Raw genomic sequence first — 18,569 nt, 5'->3', positions numbered from 1 at the left:
ACATAAAAAACAGTCAGGTACAGCCAGGTGTACAGTGTACAGTGTACAGTACAGTACGTGCATGTGTGTGTCTGATGTAAAAGGACGCTGACAATGGAGGTGCATATCCAAATGCAGTTTATGGAAAAGAGAATGGTCAGGCAAGCAATGGTTAACACAGGAAAAAAGATGTTTACAGGGAATCCAGAGTCGTTGTCAAATATCAGGCGAGTGGTCAGAAGGCAGGCAGCATACAGGAGTAAACAATAAAACAAGGCAAGGGTCTAACACTGCCAGACAAGTCAAAGGAAATGTGTCATAATCTCACAAAGATGGTTAAACAAGATTTAGCACAGGTGTGTGTGTGTGTGTGTGTGTGTGTGTGTGTGTGTGTGTGTGTGTGTGTGTGTGTGCATGCGTGCGTGCGTGCGTGCGTGCGTGTGCTGCATAAAAAGGTCTTTGTAATCAGTTCATGAGCAGCTTCTAGCTGTAAGTGATTGTAATATACCAAATGAGGAACAGGTGTGTGTGAGCGGTGCATGACTGGAACTTGTAGTCCATAGCGACTGATTTGTAACGCTTTAGCGATCTGCGTGTTTACCAGTGATCTGCCAGGATTAGATAGCTGGTGATTGTGACAGTGTTCATGTAAAGGTAACTGGGTGGACATGTCAAAGTATATAAACAAGAGAACATAAACATGTATAACAGTAGAAAGCATATAATTATAGGTTGTTAATGGTATCAATAAATTAAGTAGGAATAATATAGATCATATGCTGCACCTCTCCAGGAATTGAGTTTGAGACCTATGATATTGATAAAACATAATAGATGGATGGAATAATATTACAGAACAAAACCTATCAATGGTGGGGAATAGGGTAGTTGATCCAGAATAACATTAATATATTTATTTAACATGGTGGTTATATAAACAGTAATAACGGCAATAATAACTTTAAAAATGACAACAATAATAACATAAACAGAACAAGTGATAGATAGGTAGATAGATAGATAGATAGATAGATAGATAGATAGATAGATAGATAGATAGATAGATAGATAGATAGATAGATAGATAGATAGATAGATAGATAGATAGATAGATAGATAGATAGATAGATAGATAGATAGATAGATAGATAGATAGATAGATAGAGAATAAAGTAGTTAATTTCTATAATGACATTAATATATTGGTAAATTTTAACAATCATTTGTAACTCTAAATATAATCATGCAACTTGGAAAATATGAAAGCTATTAGTATTTTTATTTCCCTGTTCACCTGCAGAGTCTTGCCTTAAATAACCTTGTTTTCCTTATGCTCAGGCTTGCACAAACTTCAACGACAGCGGCGCTTGTGTGACCCAATGCCCACGGCCCTTCGTCTACAACCCCACCACGTTCCAGCTGGAGCACAACCCATGGGCCAAATACACATACGGAGCATTCTGCGTCAAAAAGTGCCCACGTAAGTCAGACAGAAAGAACGAATACAAACACGGAGATGCTTACACACAGTCTTTCACTCACATAAACGGATATCAGGTGCCACGTCGAGGTGCATGTTTTAGATTGAATGCAAATGAGGCGGATCGGCTGCACCTGAGTCCTTGTGCTCCACTGAGCCCCTGTGTGGAGCCATTCACACTCTCAGACCCACGAGTGCTAAATCACACTCACATTCCTGACCTCTGCTTCCCTCTTGACTTGAGGGAAAGAGAGGAAGGAAGGAAGGGAAAAAAAGATAAAGAAAGAATACTTGAAAAGTTGAAAGAGTATGCCAGTGGTCTTCAGCAGAGGATCTATGTACTGCAGGGGGGCTTGGCAATTATTGATTATTGATTGTTTGATCTTAAAATAATCAATGTGAAAAATTAAAATATGTGTTAAAAACTAAATAAGCATCGCAGTCTGTTGAGCATTGTTATTATGATTTCTCAGAGAGCAGTAATTTGTGTAAAAAAAAAAAATAAAAAAAAAAAAAAAAAAAAAAAAAAATATATATATATATATATATATATATATATATATATATATATATATATATATATATATATATATATATATATATATATATATATATATATATATATATATTATTATTATTATTATAAATTACTCTAAGTAATTTATTTGTTTAATTAATTTAGTTTGACCCCAGATAGAGCTCAATTGTAAAAAAATATATATAATAATAATTAATTAAAAAAAATTTTTTTTGAATTTTTATTGCATGTGTATGTACAGTTGAAGTCAGAATTATTAGCACCCCTTTGAATTTATTTATTTTTTTTCTTTTTGAAATATTTCCCAAACAATGTTTAAAAGAGCAAGGACAAGCTATATTTTTTCTTATAGTCTACAGAACAAACCATCGTTATACAAAACTTGTGTAATTACTCTAACCTGCCTAATTAACCTAGTTAGGCTTTTAAAAGTCACTTTAAGCTGTATAGAAGTGTCTTGAAAAATATCTAGTCAAATATTATGTACTGTCATCATTGCAAAGACAAAATAAACCAGTTATTAGAAATGAGTTATTAAAACTATTATGATTAAAAATGTGTTCGTTAAAAAATCTCTGTTAAACACAAATTGTGGAAAAAAATAAACATGGGGGCTAATAATTCAGGGGTGGCAATTATTTTGACTACAACTGTATATGTGTATAATTGCACACACACACACATACTTATACACATACTTTCAACCAGGGCTATTTATATTGAAATTGATAGTTGGCCTCACCATATTGGTGTTTTTATGGTCCTTAGCCCAAAGCTCAACCATCTGCCTGGAGGACCAGGACATACACACATTCACTACGGACAGTTTAGCTTACCCAATTTACCTACAGAACATGTCCTTGGACTGTGGGGAAACCCGAAGGAAACCTAAGGAAAAGGAGAACATGCTAACTACATACAATAAAAGCCAACTGACCCAGCCGTGCCTCGAACCAGCGACCTTCTTGCTGTGAGACGACAGTGCTACCCACTGTGCCACCATATCACCCACACACATATATACTGTACATAAAATACAAAAATATACAAAATAAATATATTAACATATATATTTAATATTATAAATTATACATATTCAGAAATATTTTAACATTAATATTATTTATTAATGTATAACAAATATTTCATACAATATAGTCATGCATATATTTATATACACAAAACTATAAGCAATTTTTTTTGTTAATATGAACTTTTATTTTGGATCGTTTGACAGCCCTAGTTCATTTATATCAGGAATTGTACCTTAAAATAATCAGACCATAATAATGAATAGTTCTTGTGAACCAAATTAGCATATTTTAATGCTTTCTGGACGATTAATAAAAATAAGGAATGCTTTTCATTTTAAAATGCATCTTAGTAGAGAACAGTTCGTTTTCAGTATTGCTGTTGTAACTGTATTCAAATGGGCATAAATGGTTAAATTGAGGTGTTGTTTTGTTTAAGTAAAGAATTAAATAACAAAAATTGTGTAGGTTATTAACACTAGGAGTTAACGTCAGTCACACCTAAAAGTTCTATTATTATTATTTTCTAATTCAAATATATTAACAAACTAAAATGTTATGAAAAGGATACTGTATGTAACGTTGGTTTTAATTAGTATGGTGAATGCCAGCACCATAACAAACATGATAATATATTGTAAAAGCATGCACACAATGAAACAGTCTGTGAATAGACCTGATGGTGTAGTTATGAAGATATGAATCTCATTTATTTTTCATTGAAATGATAAATATGTGTGTGTGAGAGAGTGAGAGAGAGTGAGAAAGAGAGAGAGTGAGAATACAGAAGGAGAAAGTAACGGTGAAAGAATGAAAGAGAGCTGTGATGATAGGTGAGCGGGTGCCATTATTCCCCCTTGCTGGGCCGCCACAGCTGCAGAATGAAGGGTTTGCACAGCGACAGACGCCCCACTCCAGATCTCAGTCCACGATCAATGTTATTGTGCAGTACTCTGAGTTCCGCCCTGTGACCCTGACTGCCCTCCAAAGCCTCATAGGTCCACTTTATTCAATTGGACAGCAGTGAAATGCTTCATTTATTTATGCTGTCAAATGAGGGTTGTGCTATTAACCCAGATCATTTGTTCTTTTGGTGAACCTTTAAAACTAGAGTCAACAAGTCACATGCATTCTTAAAATTAAAGGTTGTTTATTGGCATGACACAACTTTGAATATCCATGGAAACTTTTCATTCCACAAAATGTTCTTTACAGTACAAATGTGTTTCATGCTTTGAAGAAAAAAAAAAGTTTCTTTGAAAAACTTTTCACAAGGTTTTTTATTTATTTATGGGAATAGAGAACATTCTTCTAATATCACGGTAAAATACTGTCAGATGTAAAAAATAGAAATAAAATAGTATACCTGCTGCCAGTGCTGGCCCGTTTGGTTGAGAGGCCCTAGACAAGATAAAAAAAAAAAAAAAAAAACTGGGCCCACTGGTTAACCTATATCGCATATGTAAAAATATTTACTCAGATTTAAATAAATGAGTTTGCAAGCCAGAAAACATTCATTTTAAAAAATATTAAGTATAAAAGTATGAAATATACAGTTGAAGTAAGAATTATTATCCTCCCTTTGATTTTTTTTTTTCTTTTTTAAAATATTTTGCAAATGATGTTTAACAGAGGAAGAAAATTTTCACAGTATGTCTGATAATATTTGTTCTTCTGGAGAAAGTCTTATCTGTTTTATTTTGGCTAGAATAAAATAAGTTTTAATAAAAAATAAATAAATAAAAAAAACAGATTAAGTTCAAAATTACTAGACCTTTTAAGCAATATTTTTTAAATGGACAATTTTTCTGTACTGCCCTATCCTCGTTTAGAAGGAATCCCACCTTCCACCACATCTCCTCTTTTTCCTTCCTTTTCTTAGGGTAGTTCCTGAGACCTACCTGATCTTGGACTCCCTTATGTGCTTATTGAGGCGGGAGCCTTGAGCTCAATTATCTCCAAGCTCAGGGTTCTCTCCCGGGACAGCATGCCTAACCTGCTATTTAATGCCAAGCATATCTAAGTTGGAACTCTTGAAATTATGTTATTATTATGTGTAGCAGAACATACCTTTACTTTGAGCTTGTTTTTTGTCCTCTGCTTTTCTTTTTTTAGTTTCAGAAAGATGTCATTTGGTCACCATTTCTTTTCAAATTAAAATTCTATTAAGATTGATATTACTTAAGACTTTAAGATACTTTTTTGGCTTTATATTAAATGTAAGCAAGTTGGATAGATATGTGGAGTCTGTGTTGGAATACTTTACGTCATTCTAGTTTACCCAAAAGCCGATCGCTGGTGGTGTTATGCAAAATAAAGTGTGGTGCTGCTGGGTATGTTTCTAATAATTTCTAATTTTATTCAATTTTCGCTGTGAATTGTATCGTGTTTAATCGTGTTTGCACATTGTTAATGTCCTCGCGCTTTCACAGTAAATATACAATAGCTGCGTTCGTGGGGCTCATTAAGAAACTTGAGACCCTAGGCTACCACCTTTATTGTCTGTTGGACGGGTCACCACTGCCTGTTGCTTTTGAAGTAATATAATTGGCAGGAGTAAAGCCGTTGACTGTGAAAATGAAATCAACTTCACAGTTCCAAGTGTGTTTACTAATTTATTATTTTTTTTTTAAGTAATATCAATTTCTAAAGAAATAATTAACCCAATAATGAAAATGATCCCATAATTTACTTAGACTCAAACCATCCTTGATGTATGATCATACAAACACAAGTGGAGTAGTTTAAAATTTTACCCTGGCTCTTCCATGCTGTTTAATGGTATTGGATAATGGCTGTTATTTAAAATTTTCCAAAAACAAATAAATGTATCATCAAACTAACCTGTAACCCGCCAGAGGGGTTAACACATGTCTTGCAAAGCAGATCAATGCATTTTTTGTTAAAGAAATATTTCTAATTTTGAAATAATAAACTGCAATCACTGACTTTCAGCACACTGCAAATGCATGTTATGCGCAACTAATGTATGTGACGCATAATGTAAGAGGTATTGTAGTAGTAATATAGTATACAATGCTATACAGTAACGCAAAACAAACTAGTTTTCCTGTTTATTGTCATGTTCTGTGGTAAACAATCTCTGTGGGAAGTGGTTCCCGCAAGACATGTTTATTCCCAGAGATTCTATAAAGAATGTGTCTTACGGTTTGCGTCATATGTCAGTCCCGCAAAACATGCATTCGACCGCTACTGGAATTTAAAAACGAAAAATATTTCAGTTACAAAAATAAATAAATCCGCTTCACAAGTCATGTGTTAACCCCCTGGTGGTGTATGGGTTAATTTGATGACAAATGTATGCACTTTTTTAAGCTTCAAAATAAAAAGTACTATTAGCTTTTTATTTCTATTAGCATTTCGTCCAAAGCAAATCACAATTGAGGAGGCGTTCAGCAATTCAAAGAGAAAGGCAATAAACACAAGAAGTGCTAATTATACAAAAGAACTATTGGTGCTCGGAGAATTAGGTGCTAGAGTAAGGGAGAGTTTTTTTTAAGAAAGAAGAGCATTTCTACAGGTGGTTTGTCAAGCCCACTCGCCACTCACACTTCATTAATGCATAATGCTTTTCATGTCTGGTGCAAAACTGTTCGGTTAAAGTGTCCGAGAGATCAAAGACTCTTAGGTGGGCTTGACAGGTGGTTTATCAAGCCCACTAACCTCTATAAGTCACATGCAGTTTCTGTTTGTCGTGTGGTGGAGAGAAGTACTGTAGCTCTCTCCAAAATGAATGTTTAATGGCAAACATGTTCTATGGCAGTGTTTCTCAACCACATTCCAGGAGGACCACCAACACTGCATGTTTTAGAAATCTCCTTTGTCTGTCACACACATTACAGGCCTTTCAGTCTCTGCTAATAAGCTGATGATCTGAATCAGGAGTGTTTGGTTAAGGAGACATTGACAATGTGCACAGCTGGTGGTCCTCCAGGAACGTGGTTGAGAAACACTGTTATAGAGGATAGAAAAAGGTTACCAAATTGCAATCAAACAGCAACCATTGAGGAACGTTAGATAAATGTTCTGTGTAGGCTGTGGGTTGGTGAGTGTTTTTACACTTTACATTTTAAAAACCTTCTCACATGTAAGATGTGAAGAGAGACGTCTATACTCAAAAGCTCCATCTTCCTTTATCTGAGCCTGTGTGAGCCCTTCTTTCTTTGGTGGTGATGGATGCCACGCCGCACATTCACTGCCGGAAATGGGCTCCTTCCATCACGCACAGTCACGGTCCCCACCGCATCCGCACCGATGTGTTAATGGTTTTTGTCTGAGAATGGATGTTTCTTCTCTACCATTACAAAATGTCAATGGCCTTTTTTCAGAGAGATTGCTTAGAGTTTGTTCAGGGGAGCAGAGGCTGCCGTGTGACCGTTTGTTCTGCTCTGTGTGTGGTGTGACAGATAACTTTGTGGTGGACCACAGCTCCTGTGTCAGAGCCTGTCCCAGCAATAAGATGGAGGTGGAGGAGAACAGGATCAAGATGTGCATCCCCTGCACTGATATCTGCCCCAAAGGTAATCACACATTTTAGCATAATAATTTCTCTAATAAAAATTATATTATTTTATTTCATTTATGTACTTTTAGTACTTTTATCTTACAACTGTTTTGTGTTTTTGTGTATTTTTGGTTCATAATTAATTTACAAAAGTGGATATTAATGATTTTACTTTACCATAAAACATTTATTTAAATAATAATAATAATAATAATAATAATAATAATAATAATAATAATAATAATAATAATAATAATTATTATTATTATTATTATTATTATTATTATTATTATTATTATTATTATTATTAATTTTATTTTTGGCTGAGTCCCTTTAGTAATCTGGGGTGGCCACAGCGGAATGAACCGCCAACTTATCCAGCATATGTTTTACGCAGCGATGCACTTCCAGCCGCACACATTCACACACATACACTATGGACAATTTAGCCTACCCAATTCACCTGTACCACATGTCTTTGGAGTGTGGGGGAAACCGGAGCACCCGGAGGAAACCCACGCGAAGGCAGGGAGAAAATGCAAACTCCACACAGAAACGCCAACTGACCCAGCCGAGGCTCCAACCAGCTACCTTCTTGCTATGCGGCAACAGCACTACCTACTGCGTTACTATTATTGTTATTGTTATTATTGTTATAATAATTATTAATTATTTTAGTAATTATTATTTGTAATTATTATTATTATTATTATTATTATTATTATTATTATTATTATTATTATTATTATTATTATATTTATTATTATATGTATTATTAATTTTAAATATATGTTTTAAATAAAGAAAATAAGCAAATGTAATATTTAATAAAAGCACCATTTTTTCTTTAATTAATAAAAATAATCAAATATGTATTTTCTGTTTTATTACATATATATATATTATAGTAAAAGTATTTTTATCATAGATAATTTTTTTGTCCTCAATTATTTAATAAAATATTCTATGTGCAACTTTAAGCTGCTTTGGTCTGATAATCATGAAATGCATTATCTTTAGCTAGAGCAAAAATTCTGTCATTTTGTTCATCATTCATTTATTTAGTTATTTAATTTTCATTTAAATTTATTTAAGTTATCACCAGAGTTGAAAAATAAATAACTATTGAATCACCATTTTTTTTCCTCAATAGTATGACAGTAGCTGAACTGTTATCAGGATTGTGCAGCCTTTTCCAACTAGCAGCGATGGATTGTATCAAAACACAGTACATGTATTGTGCACAGTGAACTGAGGCATTTAACACTCTTGTAGATTGTCATCCCCGCCTTATTTAATTGAAAACTCTGATTGTGAAATTTAAAAAAAACCTCATTGTTATATGTTTGAAAGGATATTACTCAGGCACATTACGTCAGTGTTAGCTTTATTGGATAATAGCTTGCAGCACACAGCAAAAAAATACTTATTCGAAAGCTTAACATTAACTTAAAAAAAAAAAAAAAAAAAAACAGCTCTACAGCAGTGTTTTAAAGTTCACTAAAACAGGAAGGCAATCCAAAATGTAGGTGACCTTTTCTTAGATTTTTAGTTGAGACTTTGGTCCTTGGTGATTCATCAAATGCAAATCAGCAGCTTCCAAATAAAAAGGAAAAAAAAAACATACAGGCAAAACAGAAAAAATGAATACCCATGGCTAATGACGAGATGTTGAGGTCATATGAAGAGAAGTGTTTGTTCTGTGCAAGAAACTGAACAAATAGTATTCAATTTCTTACAGTGAGCATGTTTACATGAACACCAATAATATAATTTTAATACGTTTAGGACAATACTTTGATTGAGAGTTGACCATGTAAACAGATATATATATATATTTTTTTTTTTTTTAATGCGATTAAGGTCATAACCGAACTTAGCAGAAATCAAATTACATATATTATAATTATATATATATATATATATATATATATATATATATATATAAAAATACCGGGAGTTTTCTGGGAGATAGACCAAAACGGGAGATGGGTCTAAAATATATAAGACTCTCAGAAAAAACAAGAGTGTTGGCTGGTATGATATACATATGTATTATGACAATCATGTTCTTTCATCCCATATAAATAATGTAGCATGAATATATGAAAATCATGCTCATTTAACATATATACATCATTTTTTATAAATCGATGCACATCTTTTTTGTTAATCCAACACAAAAAAAAATCAAAATTCTTTAGTGTAGTCTCTTTCCACAGTTGCATTTCTTTATTTTATTTTTTATATCTTACAGCATGTGATGGGATCGGCACTGCCAGCCTTCAGACGGCGCAAACTGTCGACTCCAGCAACATCGACAGATTCATCAACTGCACAAAGATCAACGGAAACCTGGTGTTCCTCATCACAGGCATTAAAGGGTGAGAGTGGCTCCTTCACAGCCTCCGTCGTCTCTCTTCACACACAGCTTTACAGCTGAATATCGGATATTGGATTGTCGGAAGCCGTTTGACCTATTCTGCTGCTTTTCTATCAGATAACATCAGCTTTAATGATGCAGGAGGGAATTCATGTGGAAGAAAAGCACTAGAAAAAGCATTCACATCATGGCTAAACTGCAGTGGCCAGTTTAACAGCGTGCATTAAAAGTGCCCTTAACACACTTTTCCAGTTTAGACAGTCAAGCAAGGCCTGCGAGACCTACTGACTCTCAAGACAGCAGCAGTTAATGTGGTTTTATGTGAGAAATGTGCTGCCTGCTCTTTATATAAGGGCTGTGAAATATTTGATTGTCAGATTGTCAGGAAGCCATTTGACCTCTAGTTGACCTGCTTCCTCCAGTGGCCACTTTCTGATCCCGATGCACCTGATTGGCCGGCCCTTTTAACCCCATATAGCTGACTCTGCTTTTAAACGGCAATCCAGGGCCAGCAGCCGCAGCATGCTGGGAAAAGCCATATTCATGCATACACATCCTGATTCTGATGACATCATGTCCACCTCAAACTGTATATAGAGTGCACATATATTTTTTTTACAAGTATTCCCACATGCACAATCTCACACACACCACGTCAGCAGGTGTTTTGGACGTGTCCTCCCTGAAGATCTCCTGCTCAATGGTGCTATTAAAACCTGCTGTACTGCTCAACAGAACAGCATAAGGCATGAAAAGAGCTGGAAAAATTAATCATAGGGTCAGCAGGAAATGTTCAGAGTGCATTTGTGTTCACAGACTGAACTTCTTGACTTTATTGGATTTATTTATTTGTTTGTTTTTAACGATTAGGCTTCTCACAGTTAGGTTTAAAAGCGTGTTACACTATCAGTTTCAAGTGGTTGCAGAATGCCAGGTTTTAACTTTTAAAGGGGTGATATTATGCATTTTCAATCTTTTCTTAAGTGTGTTGTGTAGGTGTTTGTGTATAATATGTGTAAAATCTGCAAAGAGACAAAACTCAAAGTTGCCTCAAAAGACCTTAATCCAATTTTCTTCACATACCGTACTGTATATATGTGCAAATATTTGCATAGTGACATTTGTTTTTTCAACATTAAATGTCATCGCAAAATGGTGATAGTTAATGCTGTATTTGGTTCAAACCATGCGGCTAAAGCATAATTGTATTAATGTGCTCACAGAATGCATTGATACAATAAGTTAAAATGTTTTCTGATTGTTCTCTGGCTTAGATAACTGAAAAATTCTCTAGAAACCCATTTGCAAGCAAGTTTAGAACCTTAGAATTTGCCCGAATAGACTTATTTGACCATATTTGGAAAGGTTATGAATATGAATGAGCTCTAGGCATGAGACGATAACTGTTTTCAAGGTATACAGCGGTTTAAAAAAGTCAAGGTTTTAAAAAAAAAGTTTTATTTTTTAACCCAGACATTTAAAAAGAATATATTTTAGAGCAGTAATCACAATACTGTGATACCGTGAAACCATGATATTTTTATCCAAGGTTATCATACCGTCAGAATCTTATATTGGCCCATGCCTAATGAGCTCTGTTTGACATTCCTGCAGCTCATGTCAGTGCCTACACACACAGACACAAGCAAACATGATGTACTCTTAAATAAACACATGTAAAATTATCATATTTTAATCACAAATTTAGTAGATTTCTTGTTTTTTGTATCTTTTTTAACTGAAGTGGAAGAGAGGTTTATTCTAGCTAGCTATCTTTACGTCACCAAAGTAATCTAGTTTGCTCCTGAGTTTTGCTGTAGATGGAATATCCACAAAATTTCAATTGCAGTTGACAAAATAGGCAGACAAAGATGTATTTAGAGTTGAATTTTGTATGTTTAACCTATAAGAAAACACTGGCAGGAATTAAAATTAACCTCCGCAAAAAACAGTTGATTCTCATTTAAGATTATTGGAATGTTTTAATTCAGAAGAATCACAGTACGAGCTGAGTGATACAACATCTTGCATAAACACGAATTAAACACTTACATTACGTAGTGCACAAATGTTTGTTGCCTCATTACAAACATATGTGGCAAAATTCACAATATACGATACACATTAAACTAGGAAAAGATACAGTGTACATCTGTGTACATTTACACAGACATTATGCCTCCTCAGGGTGGCACTGAAATTAATTGAATTGAAAGTATAATATCAATTTAGGTAAACTCAAAAATGAGGAGAAATAAATATTGTTGTTATCTCACTAGCAAATATTATGGCCAGTATGTGGCTGTGTTAGGCCAGGGATGTGCAGAATTATCATCCTGTGTGGATCATCATATTGGTTTGTACACTCGCAGAATATACATAAGAACAAGGACATAATGGCGTTTGAAGCTCACGGTTTGACATTTCGATATACTGAACTTTTATTTAAGCATTTAGCTGTGCATGAGTATATCCAGATTTTCATTAAATGGGAATTTTAAAGTGATTATGCTATGCTATTATTTAATACAGCAATTGTTTTGCCACCAAATATGTTAAACTCAAAACAGAGAGCAAAGTTAGGGAGCATTAGCTAATTTACATAAACAAGAAAACTGTGCTTTTGCTCACACAAACAAATTTGCAAATTGGGCATGCTATAAATTATCTGTGTGGTATTTTAGGCTGAAACTGTATTCTGGAGAAATCATAGACTTAGACATAGACATAGTACAAATGTTCAAATGCTCAATCCTTTGACCTTACTGTGTGAACTAATTATGTATTTGTATTGATCTTCATATGTTTTACAGGGATGTTTACCACAACATAGAACCTCTGGATCCAGAGAAACTCAACGTGTTTCGCACTGTTCGAGAGATCACTGGTAAGTCGATTGTTTTAAAGCAACTTTAAAAAAATGAAGACACTTTAATTTTAAAACAATGTTTTAGAACTAAAACGATCTGTCCACACTGGCGCTTCACCTAGTGTTTCTGAAAAGATCTCCATCCACACTACACCGCTGCACATCACGTGACCATACACACACTCAGTCATGTGCTGCAGCGTATGCAAAGGTCTGAGCTCCAGACAGTCAGCGGGTGCTTTCAGCACACCTCCCCAGGTAAGAGCAGTGAATGTTGGACAGTTCAAGGGTATACCGCTGTATCTCATCACACTATAGTTGTTAAACGTGATAATTAATTCACCTTGTCTCTATCTAATGACTCTTTGGTCTTTTGACTCTATTGTCCTTAGGTAATGTGTTTTGCCTAAGCGCAAAGATAATTCATATATTAATTTATGTAACCATGTACACTGATTTTGCACTTTTGACTGATTGCTTGCATGTATTTATTATGTTATAGAAACTCATTGTATGTTATACTTTTATAATGGCCATTATTGATTATTAAAACTGATATTCAGCAAAAGAAAGGGTATGTTTTGTATTTTTCACTGAAAATGAAAGGAAGCAGTTATCATAGGCTCCGTTTTGTTATAAATATGCATATAGTAAAGATGATATGTAACTACACGACGCCTCCACATTTTTGATGTCTGTTAAGTTGTTAATTTCAAAATGAAAATAGGCAGTTCCTTATATCATGTTTTCGTTTGTTTGGTAAGATAGTAGTTGCCAGGGTGATGTAAATGATGTTAAAGTACACTGTTTCCTTTGAAGATTTACCCGATGTGTCATCTGAAGTTTGTTTTCTATATCAAAGTTGCGAAGTCTGAACTTACAAGGATAGGATGCAAGACTGAACTTTGTGCATTTAATATTGAGAACAAGCCTCAATCAGATGTCAAATGCCTGCAGCCATATCTCAGTTTTCAGATGTCTCCGTTTTCCACCATCCACACTGACATAGAGCAGCAGCATTTTAAAACGAAAACGGTGTCTTCAGCTTTCCAAAACGCTCCGTTTTCGGGGCTCAAACCTCCGTGGTAGTGTGGACGGAAAGCATAATGTATAAGCAAAACTAAAACGTATTAGTGTAAACAGGGCCTTAATAATGAATAGTTTTATGTCACTATAACTCTTTTAAATTACATAAATTTAAACAAAATTTAGCTGCATTTATAAAGAATTTTTGTATTTTATCTATTTTTTTTTTTTTAACCAGGCACTGCAAACTATACCTATTACAACTCCAGTGAACCAACAGGATCACCCAAGGTCCTAAGCGGACCAAATTGTTAGAGGGGACTCGATTTCATATGACAGCAGACAATGAACTAAGCTCAGGATATAAATACAAAAGATATGATTGAACTACTAACAAACAAGGGAGAGTCACAGGTGGAACTAATTAAACTAACAAATGGTGGAAAAAACTAAACAGAGGAGTCACATGACGTAAACAGAAGGCACAGGGAGTACAACACACGGGGAATCACATGACACAAATACACAATGACAACCTCTAGAACACCCGAATCATGACACTTACACTTTTCAAAGCTGCATTTATTTCATAAAACTCAGAAAGAGAGTTACAAATCAATAGTGAGGTTCCTTATTAGTAAGGGTAAAGCATTAAAGGGGTGGTCCAGAATGTTATTTTTAAGGCTTGGTTGTGTTAATAAGATGCAAAGCAATGTGTGCTCATGTTTAACTTGAAGGAAATCGTGTTATTTTTTCATAAATCTCACTTTGATTATACACAGCTACTCAGCTAACATGAAAACGACTGTCATATTTCCTAGTTCCTCTAAAAGGCCCACCCTCAAGTGACTCTGATTGGTCATCATCATAATATGCTGTGATACGCCGATCGGCTTCACGTCACGCCCTGACAAGCACGCGCGTTTTGTGTAAACAGTCAGTCAGTCAGTCAGTCAGTCAACACGTGTCTGTAACGAGTGAAAATGGGATGCGGCTCCTTTAACTGTTTCTGTGCCTTTTAGTGTGTTTATGCGTGTATACGATGAAGTATTTGTAACACGAGAAGCGCATGTGCGCGGGAGAGATTTTTATTGTTCTTTTTCTCTCATGCTCGGATTAAGTTATTTTCTATGGTGACAGAATAAAGCACAAGATGTGAGATGAGACCTTTGTGAGCCTGGATTGATTTGTTTTTGATGTTACACTCCAGTTGGGAAATCATTGCTGTATTTTTTTTAAATCAATGCGTTACAGGACGTCTTTCATGCATATGCGGAATATGCCTGTGTAAGTAACATGAATCGTTCACATATCTTTTGCGACTTTATTGTCCGAGTTGTAAAACGCATAGCATAGCTGCCTATAGAGAGAAATTCTGCCGTCTCACACAGAGAGACGCAGGTGCTGGCCAAGAGTGCGTGTATGTGTATGTGTGTGTGTGCGTTTACAGCCGTTTGATAAATATGGATTTGTAACGTTAGCTAAGTCGTTAGCGGTTACCATAATTTCCCGTTGTTTACATCTTTGCTACAACACACCGTTAAAGTTAGACACTGTACATGTCATGATCAATTTTAACAAATAAAAACACTTACAGGTCATGACTCAGAGTTCACAGCGTCTCCTTGCTCCATCTTTGAGGAGATTTTAACTGAATCCAGCACTGAACTGGGAGAGATTCTGGAAGCTGTGTTTTGTCAAATCATGCTTGCTATGTATTTTATAGTTCTCTGGAACATAATTAATATTGAACTGTAAGCACTTCTGTGTTTGGGTCGTGTCATTTGGAAGCCCAACAACAGAAACAGAACAGCTCTGTGGAAACAGCAGGATGGCATTTCTCTCTCTGCAGTAACGTTACAGCGCCTCTGGCCACGGCCTTTACCTGCGCAGTGTGGGATGCGCAATAACGAACTTTTGTGATCTCACAGGGGGCGGAAGTATTTTTTGTAGTCCCCAAAATTCGTTAATTGTAGGCGTTGCTAAGCTAACTCTGTACAAATCAAGGTCTCCCTTTGCATTAAACTTTGAATATTTTACATTCAGAGATGCTGTTTATGTTCACACAGCTACATTACACATCAACTGAAGTTTAAAATATAATATCGTAGTGGACCACCCCTTTAAAGCCAGATTCCTACATTTTGGAACCGAGCCATTGACCCATGCTTTCATACAGAAGGACATGCGAAAGAAACAAGCAAACTAAAACCAGCCAATTCACACGCCCAGATTCACATAATCCACCAGATTTATTGAAGAACTACATCAAACACAAATGACCAAAGGCAAAGAAGATGATGCAGTTGAGTGTTGTAGATGTGTGTGTATGTGATGTTGAAATGTGTGTGTGTGTTTACTCGAGTGTCCGTTTCTTTGTATCTCAGCGGGAAGGCCCTATATATGATGAATACATGATGAGGGAGATTTCTCCAGCTGAACTGAGCTTCCCGAAGGAGAGCAAGACTCTTGGCTCATAAAAAACATGAAAGCAGTTGAAAACACCCCTCTCTCTCTTTCTCTCTCTCTCCCTTTCACTCTTTACCTCTCTCGCTCTCTCTATCTCATGCTGCGGTGACAGCAGAAAGGGCTCTCCGAGTCAGTGAGGCATGCATGTCAGCCTGTCACATCTATATGCAGGTGGTCACAGTCTCTGACAGAACAACGTCTTCACTGGCAAGGTGTTATTTCTGCTCTGTGACCTCAGCTTGAAGACTTTGACAGATCCAGAGGTGCCTACTATATGTATTTCTTTACAGTCGGCTGTTAAAGCCCCCTGATATTGAAACTGATGCTTTCTGCTTGTTAATATCAATATGTTTATCCTAATGTTTTCAGTGTGTGCTCCAAACACAAGGACATAATCCACATGTTAAAGATATAAGCATTCAAAACTATCAATAACAGGCATCACGGTGGTGCAGTGGGTAGAACGATCGCCTCACAGCAAGAAGGTCACTGGTTCAAGCCTTGGCTGGGCCAGTTGGCATTTCTGTGTGGAGAATTGCATGTTCTCCCCCTGTTTGCATAGGTTTTCTCCGGGTGGTCCGGTTTTTCCTACAAGTCCAAAGACCTGCTGTATAGGTGAATTGGGTGAGCCAAATTGTCTGTTGTTTACGCATATGTATGAATGAGTATGTATGGATGTTTCCTAGTGATGGGTTGCAGATGGAAGGGCATCCACTGCGTACAACGTAGTGGTTCATTGCGCTGTGGCGACCCTGGATTAACAAAGGGACTAAGCTGAAAAGAAAATTAATGAATGAATAACCCCCATATACTGATCTTATTACCATATTAATGTAATTAATTAATATTTCTCAGTTGTTATATGAATACTTCCATTGTAACAGGACATCTTAAAATAAAGTGTAAGTCATATTTCTATATACTAAATGGTAAATACTGTAGTTTCCTATATGGAGGATAAACTATTCAGACAGTATACAGGCTTTTCAATCAGGTGAATGAAATCTGGTTTGTGACAAACCGTCACAGCACACACACTGGTCACGATAGCACAGAGCAGATATATTGGTGAGCTGGTGCGGACCATAGATCTTATTGGCCCCTTTTGCATTATACTTAATGCTGTATTTTACACCTGAGAAGAGGTTTTATAGACACAGCATTGCTATAATAGACTGTGGCTGTCAGGAGTTAGATCTGTTTTAGCTCATTGTGTCAACGTGCAGTAATATAAATTAAATGCTTTTTTTTTTTTCAAACGAGGAGGAGCTAAGTTGAAACACCCCACCCTTTCTTCCTGTTTGAATTGAAATAACGTTGCACATCAAACAAAACTGTGCATTTCCGGGCACGTCAAAGGGTATTTAAATCAAAATGTGTTTACTCACTTTGACTTAATTCTGTGTCAATTCTGGGCACTTGAAGAAGGCCATCTAAGGAGTTGCAACTGTAATAAAAGAGCATTCAGTTGGAAGTAAAATGCAGCCCTCTGTTTTTTGGCACCAACTGAGTGTGTTATTTAATTTTTGTTTGGATGCATGGTCAGTAGGACTAACTCCGGCTGACATTAAATGAGCATTTCACAGCCTCAGTCGGATACTTCCTCAGCAGTATTTGAAGATTTGGGGAAATGCCTGCAGCTCTTGCTGGTGCTGCCTTCAGCTCAAACCCTGTGTGAATCATTTCTCAAGAGAGACTGACCTGATTTACCCTCTGCTCTGTCACAAGCCTGGCAATGCTGGAAGATAAAGCTAACAACAAAGTATTTTGCAAGGTTTTGAATTGATATATTTGTCCACATTTTTGAATTCATTAAACTGGCTTGATTACAGTTTGGAAATTGGGCTCAGAAGTTGTTGTTTTTTTACATTAACATTCCTTTTATCCAAAGTAACTTACAAGAAGGCATGGGATGATAACCGGTTTCAAGGTTTACAATATTTTTAAAAACATTTTTTTCCTGTTTTCATTTCCTACAGTATATGTGCTTATTTTTTGTGCTAATTTTATTTAGTTTATAGGGCAATCTCCAGCAGAAAAGGACCATCCATATCAAAAGCTACTGAACATAAACATCAAGCAGTGGCTTACTTTACCTCCAAGGAAAAGAAAGAAATCCAAAGATGTCTTTTCAAGTTGAAAAGAAATCTGTTTTTGAAAGTAATGAATTTAGCAAAAGTCAATCATTTATTTTAATTATTTAGCCTGACATGCTTACTGTTCTAAAAAAAAATATTGTTCAATGGGGAAAAAGTTGTTTTTCTCAGAC

The 18,569-nt window shown here is 35.6% G+C and overlaps 1 protein-coding gene across 21 annotated transcripts in view; it reads left to right on the top strand.

The window, feature by feature from the left end:
• erbb4b (erb-b2 receptor tyrosine kinase 4b) overlaps positions 1-18,569 on the top strand; it is a 656,299-nt gene that overhangs the window by 487,797 nt on the left and 149,933 nt on the right. For all 21 annotated transcript variants that reach the window (XR_012385565.1, XR_012385564.1, XR_012385563.1 and 18 more), the window contains 4 exons: positions 1,318-1,459; positions 7,456-7,569; positions 9,811-9,937; positions 12,750-12,823. Coding sequence is in view for 18 of the 21 variants with exons in the window: in XM_073912987.1 (XP_073769088.1) it covers positions 1,318-1,459; positions 7,456-7,569; positions 9,811-9,937; positions 12,750-12,823 (457 nt within the window). In the remaining 3 variants the exon portion in view is untranslated. The remainder of the gene's footprint in view (positions 1-1,317; positions 1,460-7,455; positions 7,570-9,810; positions 9,938-12,749; positions 12,824-18,569) is intronic.

This window comes from Danio rerio, chromosome 9, assembly GCF_049306965.1.
Source record: "Danio rerio strain Tuebingen ecotype United States chromosome 9, GRCz12tu, whole genome shotgun sequence".
Classification (NCBI taxonomy): Eukaryota; Metazoa; Chordata; class Actinopteri; order Cypriniformes; family Danionidae; genus Danio; species Danio rerio.
This window is presented reverse-complemented; position numbering and strand designations above follow the sequence as displayed.